The 12,494-nt window shown below is 44.9% G+C and overlaps 1 protein-coding gene across 2 annotated transcripts in view; it reads left to right on the forward strand.

The window, feature by feature from the left end:
- LOC137888608 (pro-neuregulin-3, membrane-bound isoform) overlaps window positions 1-12,494 on the forward strand; it is a 210,368-nt gene that overhangs the window by 159,258 nt on the left and 38,616 nt on the right. For both annotated transcript variants that reach the window (XM_068732023.1, XM_068732024.1), the window contains exon 3: window positions 2,294-2,367. In XM_068732023.1, the coding sequence (XP_068588124.1) occupies window positions 2,294-2,367 (74 nt within the window). The remainder of the gene's footprint in view (window positions 1-2,293; window positions 2,368-12,494) is intronic.

Here is a 12,494-nt window from a genome sequence, read left to right on the forward strand (position 1 = left end):
AATGTAGTTTTATACACTTTGAATTAACCATTTAATTTCAGAGAGACTCCATTTTGTTTGTTTTAGACTCAATGTCACAGACTGTGTTCTCATCAGACGTCTCCCCCATCGTCTCCCCCATCTTCCCCCCCCTTCTCCCTCCCAACAGTGACGATGCTATTCAAGCAAACCACCGGCACGCACAGTGGAGCGCGTCTTTCCCCGCCCCCTGCAGCTCACTTAATAATTGAAAATCGCTCACCGTAGATCAGAGACATAAAGAGGGTACGCTCTGCACGGAGCAAAAATCTTTGATGTGTCACCCTGCATTCCTTCGTACGCTTGATCTCTATGTACAGCGCCGGTGTTTCGTCTGGGTGGACGTAGATGTTCTCTCAGTTGGGCGCTTCAAAAAAAAGGCAGGGGCCGCTGGGATATGCATATTTGCTCCGCTGTCGGCTTGTCAGAGCAGATGTAGATTAACTCCACGAGTGTCAATGAAACAAATCCACCGTGGGGGACGGGGAGGAAACGTGTGTCTCAGCGGAAAGAGAATAATTAAGAAAGTGATCAAATGATAGGTTGAGTAGATAGTAGGGTCACGTTTAGAGAGGTAGCACACGCTACTTTTCTGAAGTTTCTATTTTATTTTCATATGTGAGACTTTCCTTAAGAGGGTCAGAGAGAAGCAGAACAGCAAGTGAGGTACAAATAGCCAGAGGCAGAGATGGATATCCAAACCGGCTGAGACACCCAATTAGGCTTCACACCGCATCCTGGAATTTTGGTCTCCCACGCTATCTCTGCGCACCGTAAGACACATTCGCTTCTATGTCTCGATAAGGACGCAGTCGTCGAGCTGAAATTAATTAAAAACACGTACTTTTCCTGGGACGTTTTCTGAAGAGCGGCCTCCCGAGAACATTTCAGAATTCATTAGCCGCTTGATGATCATTGCCTGACTGGCACTCTCAAAAAAAAAAAAAATGCGCCAATCAAATTCACGAGTTGAGATGTCTTGAAAGCGTGAGGACTATCCAGAAACCAAATGTGTCCTCAATTACCGGAGCGCTCTTCATCAGAAGTCGCTTCCTCTCGGAGCCTCGTAGGGGTTAAGAGCACAAAGGAACAGGAAATTGTTTTACGGCCGACTCATCGTCGTCGGCGAGTTCTGCTCCATCTTGACACACTTCTTACTCCTTGCCTTTTTTTTTTTTTTTTTTTTTTTTTTAGGAGAAAGTTCTACATTTGTCTTTTTTTTTTTTTTCTGGGGAGATTTCATACCACCAAGGAAGGAAACTTGAAACTCATTCAGCAACACACAGAGAAAGGTTGTAAGGTCTCACCTAATGGGGATTGGATGCTCCTTTTTCTGCTGCGGCCTCAATTTGTGCTCTTTTTTTTGCTAGAAAAGACAGATGTCTTCTTCGAGAAAGTTCTCTCGTATTGCAGGTTTCAACCCTTAAAAAGCAGCTCTCTATTAATTTATTCCTGTCAGTTTGCCTTACTTTACACTTTTCTTTTTTGCAATCTGGAATCTCATTTCCACAAGGACCGGACCTGCATTTGTCTCAAAACGTGAGACGGTGCTTTTTCATGCATCTTTTTGGATTTACATCGGTTGTAGTCAGTGGTGCAGTGCAGGCTGTATATGCGGGGCTTTCTCAACCCGGTCTCACTTCCAACTCACCTGGTCATTGTCCCTCGCTGCCCGACACCAGGCTTTACAATTCACCCCAACATAAACCCATCCGCTTCATTATCTGATGCTCAGAGCAAATGACACAGCAGAGAGAGTCCAGCTTGAGATAGTCCAGCTTGAGATAGTCCAGTTTGAGAAAGTCCAGTTTGAGATAGTCCAGCTTGAGATAGTCCAGCTTGAGATAGTCCACAACGGCCGGGCCGGAGGAGAAGTGAATGGGTCGAACAAACAAAGGACTTTTGTCCAGGAGCCTTTTTTTTTTTTGTGTCCTGTGGGAAACTAAAAGTTGACATTTTGTCATGTGAGTTGCAGGTCACGTGATTTGTTCTGAGCCCTTATGATGAGCATTATTCGTTGCTTATTCAATCCTGCAATAGTGGAATTGCGACATCGGGGCAACAGTGACATGCAACTCTTACATATTATTGTTTATAACACTTTCCTGGACGGGCCTCCAACAAATTGGGTAATAATTTAGGAGCATACCCACTTCTGTTGTAGTGACATTCGTACCCTGTCAAATCTACCTGATTCACTGACTGATGGTTTATTCCTCTCTCTCTCTCTCTCTCTCTCTCTCTCTCTCTCTCTCTCTCTCTCCACCACCACCAGGTGTCGAGAAGGCTACCAGGGAATCCGCTGTGACCAGTTTCTGCCCAAGACGGACTCGATCCTGTCTGACCCAAGTAAGTTATTGTACCAACATCTACTATTAAACCATAACATCAAATTTGATTGATAAAAGTAGACAAGAGGGAAACTGAGAGGGTCATATATCTTCTGATGAGGTTCAACTGGAGTTCTTAAGAGTATTGAGCCACATAAATAAAGCAAATCTTCATAAATGTACACCAAGACCAACTGTGATTCGCAAACATCCCCTCAAGTGTTGTATCATAATGTTGTGTGTGTGTGTGTGTGTGGTGTCAAAGGTCACAAATCAATCAAGAATAATCAAATAGAAGAGTAGCAGGACATTAACTCTTAGGGTATAGTACATCTAAAAAGCTGTGGCCCGTATTACATATCACCCTTGAAATATGCATATGGTATTTCTTCATGAAATATAGCACATCTAAAATCTTGGCTGTGACCCTTATTGCATATTCCCCTTGAAATATGCCCCCGTATGGTATTTTTTATTTTTTTCTTCTCAGAAATGCAGTCAGTCATTGCAGCAGCAGTGCAGTCGTGGATTCTTCTCTTATTCGGCACATTCGATGTGTCCTTATGTAGATCATGTTTCAGCAGAAAAATAACAAGTATACAGATTAAAACATTGAGTACATTGCACGATAAATACCACAGCTTCCATGAGCATTTAACAGAACTTCTCCAAACAAATCTGTCTTTTTATGTTGAAGCAACAATAATTCATGTTTACCGCATTTCTACCTTTTCGCTTTTCCGTCTTTTATATTCTGCTCTTCCTTTGTAATTCGTCCTCATTTCCTCTCCTACTCCCTCTTCTCGAACCCCCTCTGCTACTCGGGCTGATGTCTCTTCTCCCATGTCTTCATCCTCCAAAGACACGGTCCTCTCAATGTCATGCAGCTGAGGCAGGAACACACACATCGCCCTAACTTCTGTCTTTACAGCTTGCTATCTATGCCATATTAATTCCCCCCCCCCCCCGTTCCTCTCAGCTCGTTCCAAAAAAATAATATTAGCGACCTTGTCAGTGGGGCAGTAACAGTGGGGCAGTACAATAGCTTATCTGTGACTTTTCTGCCAGTAAGGTGCATGCATGTAATAGAACCATTTACCGGAAAAGGACGGCACTCTGCCTGCAGGGGATTTTTACCTCATAATTGTCCAATGTCAAAGAAAAAAAAAAAACATCTCTGTGGTAATATTGTGAAATTTTAATTTCTCATTATGAGTATGCCCTACTTGATGGCAAAGGAGAATGTGCCATAAATGAGACATGTGGATGAAATGTGGCAAAATGCAACAACACTGTGATCACTTTGCTCCCCGTTAATATCCTTTACTTTCCACATCATTAATTAAGTCTCCGTAATGAGCTTTTTAATTCCAAGCAAGTATTGGGGTAATTGTCCTTGTTAGGACAACATTGGCGTTCAGCGAAGTGACGCCCGTCGCTGTGCTTGTGCGCCAACGCTACCGACCTGAACACATTGCTGGGAACCGTTGCGTTCCCTCATCGCTGAGAGCGTTTGTCAAATGTCAGGCGGAAAACGGTTGCTGAATGCGTTGCTCCTCTAATTGCTGATCATCGTGAAGAAAGCCTTAAACATTAGAGCAACTGGCCCATTGGCTTATCATTCCTCTATGATTAGTCAAAGAGCTCGGTCAACGGTAGCCACAATCCAGTGTTTGTCATTTAATATTGGGTCTCTGCCAATAACTCTAATTTGTATGATATTTGTAATTCAAATTAATTAGGAAAAGTAGAATAAGTCTGCTTTGAAAATATATAATCTGCAGGAGATTTTCCTATTGTATGACATATAGTGGGCAATGCTTTATTTTATGGATAAACTAGTTTCTAATCGTACATTTAGAGGAAGGTAAATTAATAGCATAGCCTAGAATGTCTTCAGGACAGCTGATGACGTACAAATGTGTTTTAATAGGCAAGCATACAAGTCAACATTTGTGAAGATGAAGGATTCCTTAATAAATAAATAACGAGGAATAGTTTTTGAAAATCTATCAGCTCAGCTCTTTCCAGAGAACCCTTTCTTGGAAAGTATTATGAAATGACAGACCTGTAAAGGAAAGGTGCAGCATGTTAGAGGTGTGGTTGACCTGAAAAAGGATGGTAGGGGGGGGGGGGGGGGCCACACAGAAATACACCAAAATGACCACGACCTCTTGCCCCCCGTCAACCACGCCAATGTGAAGTCAGTGAGCATCATCCGGTCGTTGTTGGGCCCACTCAGACTATTCTGAGAGCGGACGGGTCAAACAAACACGGGACTTTCAACCAGGAGACCGGAGTTCTTGTCCCAAAGTGTTGTCAACTCCAGTTTTGAGAGTGACGTATTTTTACGCATTTTAAGCCAATCACTTTGGTCCGTACCCAAGGACACATTTTCTCATAATGAATCCAAACTGTATGGTTGCGTGTCCTTACGTTCTCTGCGTTTTATTAAAATAATCTCTCGGATCCGTAGCTCAGCAACTTTCCATGCAACTCCAGGGGTGAAAAGAAACAAATCTTAACTATTACGTCAAATTGGTTTTCTCGCCAAAGTCAGTTATTGATTGTTAATCTATTAATCAGCGACTCCATTAATACCATATTGCTGGGAGTTACCAAGTCATTACTTTTTAATCCCGGCTGACCCCCCCCCCCCCAACACAAAAGCCCCCCTACTCTCAGCTTTAGCTCACACCACTTCCCCTAATTCATTTCTGATCTGGTGTTCATCTGTTCTTAGAAACATTCTCTATCTCTCTGCCAAATCTCTATCCTATTCATTTTCCTGATATTAACAATTGATCGGCCTACTTTCGGGTTATTCTTCTCGCTGGCTTCCATCCTTCTCTCGACCGCCGTCTTTATTTCCATCAAATTACTGTTTTCTGTTCTCTACTACAAAACACGATGTTGTATAGACTATGGATTTCATTTCTTCAGTAACACCGCCTTTTTTTCCTTTCTTCCTTTTTTTTTTCTTTATTCTTGCTGCTTCAAAAAAAAAGTTGGTAAGTGCAAAGTTGGAAAAGAAGAGAGGACGATTATGGCCTCCCTCTTCCTTTCTCCCCCCCCCTCCCCCCCTCAGATAATCTTGTCACAGCATCACTCTCCTTGACTCCTCTGCTCGCAGCTCATCAAATCCTAATTTCCTGGGATACCTTTGTGTCTCGTGCTCCAGCTTGCCTCTGTGTTGACATCCTTGTTCCCCTTTCCAAATTTCCCTCCAGACGCCCCCCGCCCCCCTCTCTCTCGCCCCCATCTGTCTTTTGCTAACCTCCTCCGTGCCATCCTTTCCTCGACACGCATCTTGTCCAAGCGTCAGACCTCATCCCTTCTCCCTAGCCTGCGGTTCGCTGTCCAACTCGTCTCCTAAGACAAAGCGCCTCGGCCCTCAGGTGGGCCGAGGCTCGAAATCGTGCCAGCTACAAAAAGGGTTCACCGGCAGGGCAGACGAGCGCCGCCGAGGACCTCTGGCACGCCGCGGCCTCCAACGGGAAGGGAAAGGAAAGGGCGAGAGTGAGGAGTAGAGGGGACGGACGGACGCATCTTAAGAGTCGGGCTATCGCTCTGTCTCAGGGTCCCAGAGGACAGGAAGAGAGGCATGAGTCCAGTGGCAATACAAAGAGAATGAGAGGGCGATACGAGGCCAGGCAAGGGGAGAGAGAGAGACATGTGTCCTCTGGACAAAATAAGGAGCACTACTCTATCATTTAAAGAAGCCAGATGATTGAATAATATGAAATAAAAGGCTTGAATATCGATAATACAATGCAATACATGAATAAATGCCAGACAGGGTTTACATAAAGCATTTAAGTCAAAAAGAAGAAAGGAAAAATATTGCAGCAGCTAACGAATTAATGGATTAATCTCGTCAAAAAAAGCACAAGTTCAGATTAAAGTTCCAGACCACAAAGAATTTAATTTGACAATGAAATAAAACAGAGAGAAGCAGCAGATTCTTGACTAATAAATCAATTGTCATTCAGTGTAAATACCGTATAGCTCCATTATAGAGCTGACACAGAGTAGCTGTGCGAGGCGGGGTTAGGTATTTGTAGAGTAATGGAGACCGGTGATTGATTTACAGACTAGTCAGAACAGCTGTTTCAGCTTTTAAAAGATTTAAAGGATCGTATTGATTCTTGCTGGCCCACGTTGCTCAAACCGGGTGAAACCAAGACTGAAATATCAAATGAGCAACACACCGTATCACGTCTGGTCTTTTATATCAGAAGGTGGATAGTGTGCACATCCAACCCCACCTGGGTACAGGTGCAGGACAAAAAAAGAAGAAACAGCTTTCAAAAAGGAAAAAGGAGAGGCTGAAGCTGAATGTTACAAGCTTCTAAAAATATGTTTTATCGTTACAATGTTTTCACCGACAAGGTCTTCGCTACGCAAATAGAGTCGAGTGACGGTCGAGGAACAGCTTGAAGGATTTACAATACAATCTCAAGGGCAGTTCGTGAAGTCGTCACGAGAGTAAATCTCTTTGGTTTCGTGACAAGTTGTCCGTTCCTCTTTTTAGGTTGAGGCAACAAAACCACAACATCTGGGGTCTCGTGGGTTGAAAATATTCTGCTGGTCGGCTCCGCCCATCAAAGGTGTTTGTTCTCGATATGAAATAATATCTCGGTCGCTCTGTCAGACCGTTGCATTGTCAAGTTGCTGCATTTCATTTGTGTCAACAGCGAAAATGGATCTTAATTGGCTCTCCATTCGTATTGTCTTTGTCCTGCGCAACACAGGGTAAAAAAAAAAAAGGCAATTTGTGTCCAATCACACAGAACCAATGCAACGAACTTACAGGCCTAAAATGTAATGCCGCACTCTGGTGGTGTCAAACCTATAAGCAGATTCATTAAGATTTTAAATCTTAGAATCTCCGGGGTTGCACGCGTTTCACTGACGTGTGTTTAGTTCTCAGAGAGTTCGTCACCTCACTCGCGTTTGAGATCAAAGATTTTTTTTTTTATAGGTTTCCACTGAATCTGTCAAAGAGCAGGAAAGGTTCTTTGTTGCACATCCTCACATACAGTATGTCAAATCTGTTGGGTTTTTTTTAGTGCAGAAGACATAGCTGCTTTTTGTTGTCGAGACATCGTTTGTTGTTCAATCTGGGAGGTTGCTGATTGGCACGACCCATTCTGAGGAACTCTCACAGAGCGATGCAGTATTCAGGCGCCAGCGTAGACTAGACTCTAAATGCATTCTCTTTGAATCGCTTTCTGCCCTACCTCGATCCCATACATGACTACTTTCATCATGTATTCAGCCCGCGTGCAATTATTGCCTCGGTCACAAATTGAGAAAGTACATTCAACCCTTCTGAACCGAATGCTTTGGACCGGTCTAGTTTAACGACACTCTGCAAGGCAGAGAGTCAGAATCGGCTTCATGCTTTCACTGACAGTACGGGACATGCATCGTATCACGCCCCATAGTCACAGAGAGAGGGATTTAGAGATTTACATTTTAATTCACGCTATCTTTATGAGATCTGATTTCTACGCCCGTGTGCACCGCAGACGATAACGCCGCAGTAATAAAGTCCAAATTCTAGAATACAGCCCCCCCCTGCATTTCACGATGTGTTGCACGTTTCTATCCGAGAGATATAAAGGAAGCATGAAATGTGCTTTATGCTTTCATCGTAGGCCAGCTGTTGGGTCAAGGGGCGACGCAAGTCACCAAGGTTCCGCCGAGCAAGCGATACGTTTTGTTTACTCACAATGCAAATACCTCCGTGTCCTGCTTGAGCCTTCGACATGTGACGCTCACAATAGAACTATTCAGCCGGTGCACCAGGAGATCCGCGGTGCCAATGAGCACGGCGTGAATTAAGCGTCCTTGGGAGCGAAAGAGCGGAACGCGACCTGTGTGAGCTGCAGACCAGTAGACGCTTTAGGAATCTATGAAACATCAGACGCACAGATCTATTCATGTAGCGCCGTCTATCTTTTTCATTAAAGCGAGGTCGTGAGAAAACACGATGTGGGCGGTTTTGGGAACAAACTGCAAAACTAGATGAGCGAAGTGCAAAGACGTCGATAAAAGCTCCAAGCGTTACATCAAGCAGATATGGAGTCAGAGATGTAGCCTCGAAACATGGTTTTAAAAAGTTCTATATAGGGGAGCATTAATATAGCAGAAAGCAACTATTTGCTACGTAAAGATATCGCGGATAAAGTCTCTCTCCCACTATAATCGCTGCCGCAATAGCACTGCGCTCTGATGGCGGTTACCGCTAATCATGCCGTCGTTGCTGAAGTTTAGCCCCCGCACTTCGGTCCCCGTTAGCTCCGTAAGCACTGTTGTCGTCGTTTGCACCGTTAGCGCCGTTAGCTAGCTAGGCGCCGGCTCAGCTGGCTCCCCGTGGAGAGCCTCGTGGAGACAATAGAAATGCATTGAATTCCATATCAAACACCTGTAACGTCTTACAGATCGGGGATTTGTTGGCAGAGATGGAGCACAACGTTGGTAACGTAACATTGGTTTTTACGTTACCTGAAGGCCCACCGTAGTTTTCCGACTCTTGGAAAGGGAGGAGTGAGAGAATTAGTCTGTTGCAACCTCACCGTTAGATGCCACTAAATCTTACACATACGCTCCTTTAAGTACCTCACTTGTTCATATCAATTTAAAACAGCACACATAGTACGAGGCTGTAGCTGCATTTGAACTAGAGGTAAAGAGAAAGCTGTGCAGTTGCAGCAACGGAGCTCGCATACCAAATGTCCTTGGTTTAGTTTGCTCAAGCTTTGCCGGCACATTTCTTTAAGGGCATGTTTGTGTGTTGTTTCTGTGCTCTACTTTTTCCTTTTTTTTTTTGCATTCGTTGTTTCCGCACGGTTGCGTCTCCATCCTGACATTCCCGCACAGCGTTGGGAGGGGGAAAGCCCACATCTCCGGAGACATCTCGTTGCATTCGCACCATCTGAAAGACCGGGAGTAAAAGAGCCGGATTAACACTCAGAAGTACTTGACGTCTCTGGCATCAGCTGTGGTATCAGCTCTCCTTATCATACTGACTTATTGTGGCAAGGCAAATCCAACCTACCAGGATACGGATAAAGAACTGTCAAGTCCGCCTCTTGCAATAGCAAAGCCAGAGGGGGGTCTAAGACGTGCGTCTCTTCAAAGCCTAACAATCACCAGGAGCAGATTGAAACCTTTAAACCCTGGATCAAGATTTTGTACTTCATAATGTTAGAAATAGCGTCGCCTTGCATTGTATGGAGCTCTGGTTGCAGAGGCACAAGCCCGTGTTTAGTTTAATTGGCGTGTCCGGGGTGAAGGAAATGGCAACATTCACTTCTACTCTAGCCATTAAAAACAACAAAAGAGGACTCTCTTTGACAGCAGGTCTCTTTGAAACCACATGAAAAGAATCCGTCTTACACATTAATAACAGGCCGTGTTGTATTTGTTTGCGCTTGCATGGAAGTCGTTACAGTTGGTGACGTTATTCTACGAGCTTCTGTTAAACTGGTGTAAATCAGACGATGATTACATACAGATTGGAAGCGCAAATTTAAATAGAAGCACAGAGAAAATTCGCCTCTGCACCTTCATGTATGAAAACCACACAGTCAAGAGCCAGAGTCAATATAGGAGCTACTTAGTACGTTTATTACTTACATTAGGGTAATTTCCCTCCGTTCATGTCAATGAAATTTGCTACAGTGAACTTGTGAAACCTGATGTGTAGAATAATTAGGAATCGGAAGTTCATTTACAAATCTAATGGTATGGTAAGTCTCTATCTTCACGTTGGCATGGCACCAGAAATTAACCACCACATTCATTTATGGCTCCATAACTGTAAGACAAGTCTAATCAAGTGGACCTTCTGCAATTACCGACAGTACCTTGAGCGAGCAGCCTAAGGTTTAAGTTGCAGCGGCGTAGCTTGCATGTGATAGCAGTCAAAAAGACCCATCTGAGACCGAGGCCCTGCTGAGAGCGGCTGGAGGTAGAAGGGGTCGTGAGAAGACAGGAGCAGGGGAGACGGGACAAAAGAATGTCTTACCGCGGTGGTCTGAGGCGTCCTCGTGGGGTTCTGAGCGTTTCCTTTGTCGGCTGCAATGTGACTTTGCAAATGGTCTTTCGGCGGACTTACAGGACAGTCTCTAAACACTTTGCTCGACTAGAGACTTAGGCTAATCTCCCTGGTTCAGCCGCTTAAACAGGCTGGAAACAATTATAGCGTTTAAAGGAAACCTGCATAGCAGAACCAATTCCAAAGTCCGTAGGGTGGGACCTTTCGTGTATCCGGCCTCGGTGTACCAGACACACGTGCACAGAGCTTTTCATTGCTGCTAGCAGACACAAACAGACGGATCACTCACTGTTGCTGCTGTTGCTCTTACTTGTCTTTTTCAATGCCCCTTTCTGTCATCCAATCACGCCAGGACGTGTTACCAGTGAAGTCTGTGTGCTCCGCGGATCGGATCTTTCTTGCGTTTGGACCTGATCAGCCCGACCTCACGCCGAGGTGGACTGACTCGCATTGATTTTGAATCTCGGCGAGATGTAGACAGCAGGTGGGCGCAATCCGGACAATTTATCAATCGATAGTCTCTTATCATCATCCCCCCCCCCCCCCACCGGAGTTCATCTCTAGAGCAAGAGCAAAAGACTTACTGCTCATGAAAACCCAACATTTCCTGATTGTGCTGCTTCAAAAATCAAAGTGTTTAAATAACAAAATAATGGGGGACTTTTCTTGATGGGAATTTATAGGAAATTAAAAGTGTTTCAGCAGCTCTTCTTTGATTACAAAAAAACACTGAATGGAGAAAGAGTAAGCAGAAAAAATAACGGGGGGCTTTTATTGTGAAGGACTAATGTGTTTATCCAACACTTTACGGCCGCTCCTTTGACCACGAAATATATCCGATCTGATCACATTGAAAAGGCAAGTGTAGCCACGGCTATCGATGGCCTCAGACCGAGCAATGGATATGCAAGCGGTACGTTTCTTATTGTTTCAGTTGCATTTGTTCGCCAGCAAGAGTGAGCGAAGTGCACGGGCTAAAATACTGCCGTAGATGGCGGCAGTAGATTCTGTGCCTGAGCCCCGAGTGTCACACACTGCTTGATGTTATTGCTTGCTGCATGACAAACTGACTTCTCTGCAGGCAGACAAGGTGATGTGGGACTGTTGCCAAAAGAGATTTCATATCCACAGCAGGTGTTTCTTTCCAGTTCCCTTTCCATTGTGGCTCAAAACTTCAACCCGTGACGAAACAGTGTGCTCTCTTTGGGCCGCTGAGGGTCCGCCGCTATTTAAAGTGGCAGCGTCAATTTACACCCGGCACTTTCCAGGTTCCAGGGCGTTGGCAGTTTGCTACCGACGCCCCTCTCCCGTCACGCTTCCATTGAAACACACACACAAACACACGCGTGTGGGCGGAGGTTAATTAGCGACCAACGCTCGGCCTCCACCCGACTCAGCAGAACGCCGAACGCCGGAGCGCCACGGCTTGTTTAACCGCCGTGGAGAATCACAGACGTGATCGCTGAGCTGCTATTCCTGTGAGTGCAGCTGGTGAAGGCGACGACTGGATGACCCGCTGGGTGCACACACACACACACACACACACACACACACACACACACACACATATGGATTCCTGGATGTATTTCTGTCCATCTCTGCGTAAATTTCATTCGACGCAATTCATTGAATCACGTTAAATGAATGAAGAACATTGGACTCGTGCCAGAGTCTGCAGCTTGATCAAAGTTAATCAGGTGCGTTGTGCTTTCTATAGCTGACCCTCTCCGTCATATCTCCCTCCGCCTACAACGACCCGATCCATTCTGCATTCATCTCTTTTTAAATGGACAAAAAAAACACACACACAGACACACATGGGGCTATATTGTCCTCTAAAATGATATCTCTCCCTCTGCGGGTAAAATCAGTGGCAAACGCAAAATTGACTATTACAGCGGAGCTTGATGGACGCTGATTGCCGAGGCCAATTTACCTTCAACTCCGTCTATTGCATCGGGCAGGGGACAGCGAGCAATCAGAGGAGAGGAGAGAGGAGAGGGAGAGAAAGCGACGTAAACTCATATTGATTGCAGCAATTCATCCGGCGCTCGTTGCACCCTTTGGCTTTCTCTGAA

Source organism: Cebidichthys violaceus, unplaced genomic scaffold (genome assembly GCF_023349555.1).
Source record: "Cebidichthys violaceus isolate CVI_PGR_0920_01 unplaced genomic scaffold, fCebVio1.0.p SCAF_56, whole genome shotgun sequence".
Classification (NCBI taxonomy): Eukaryota; Metazoa; Chordata; class Actinopteri; order Perciformes; family Stichaeidae; genus Cebidichthys; species Cebidichthys violaceus.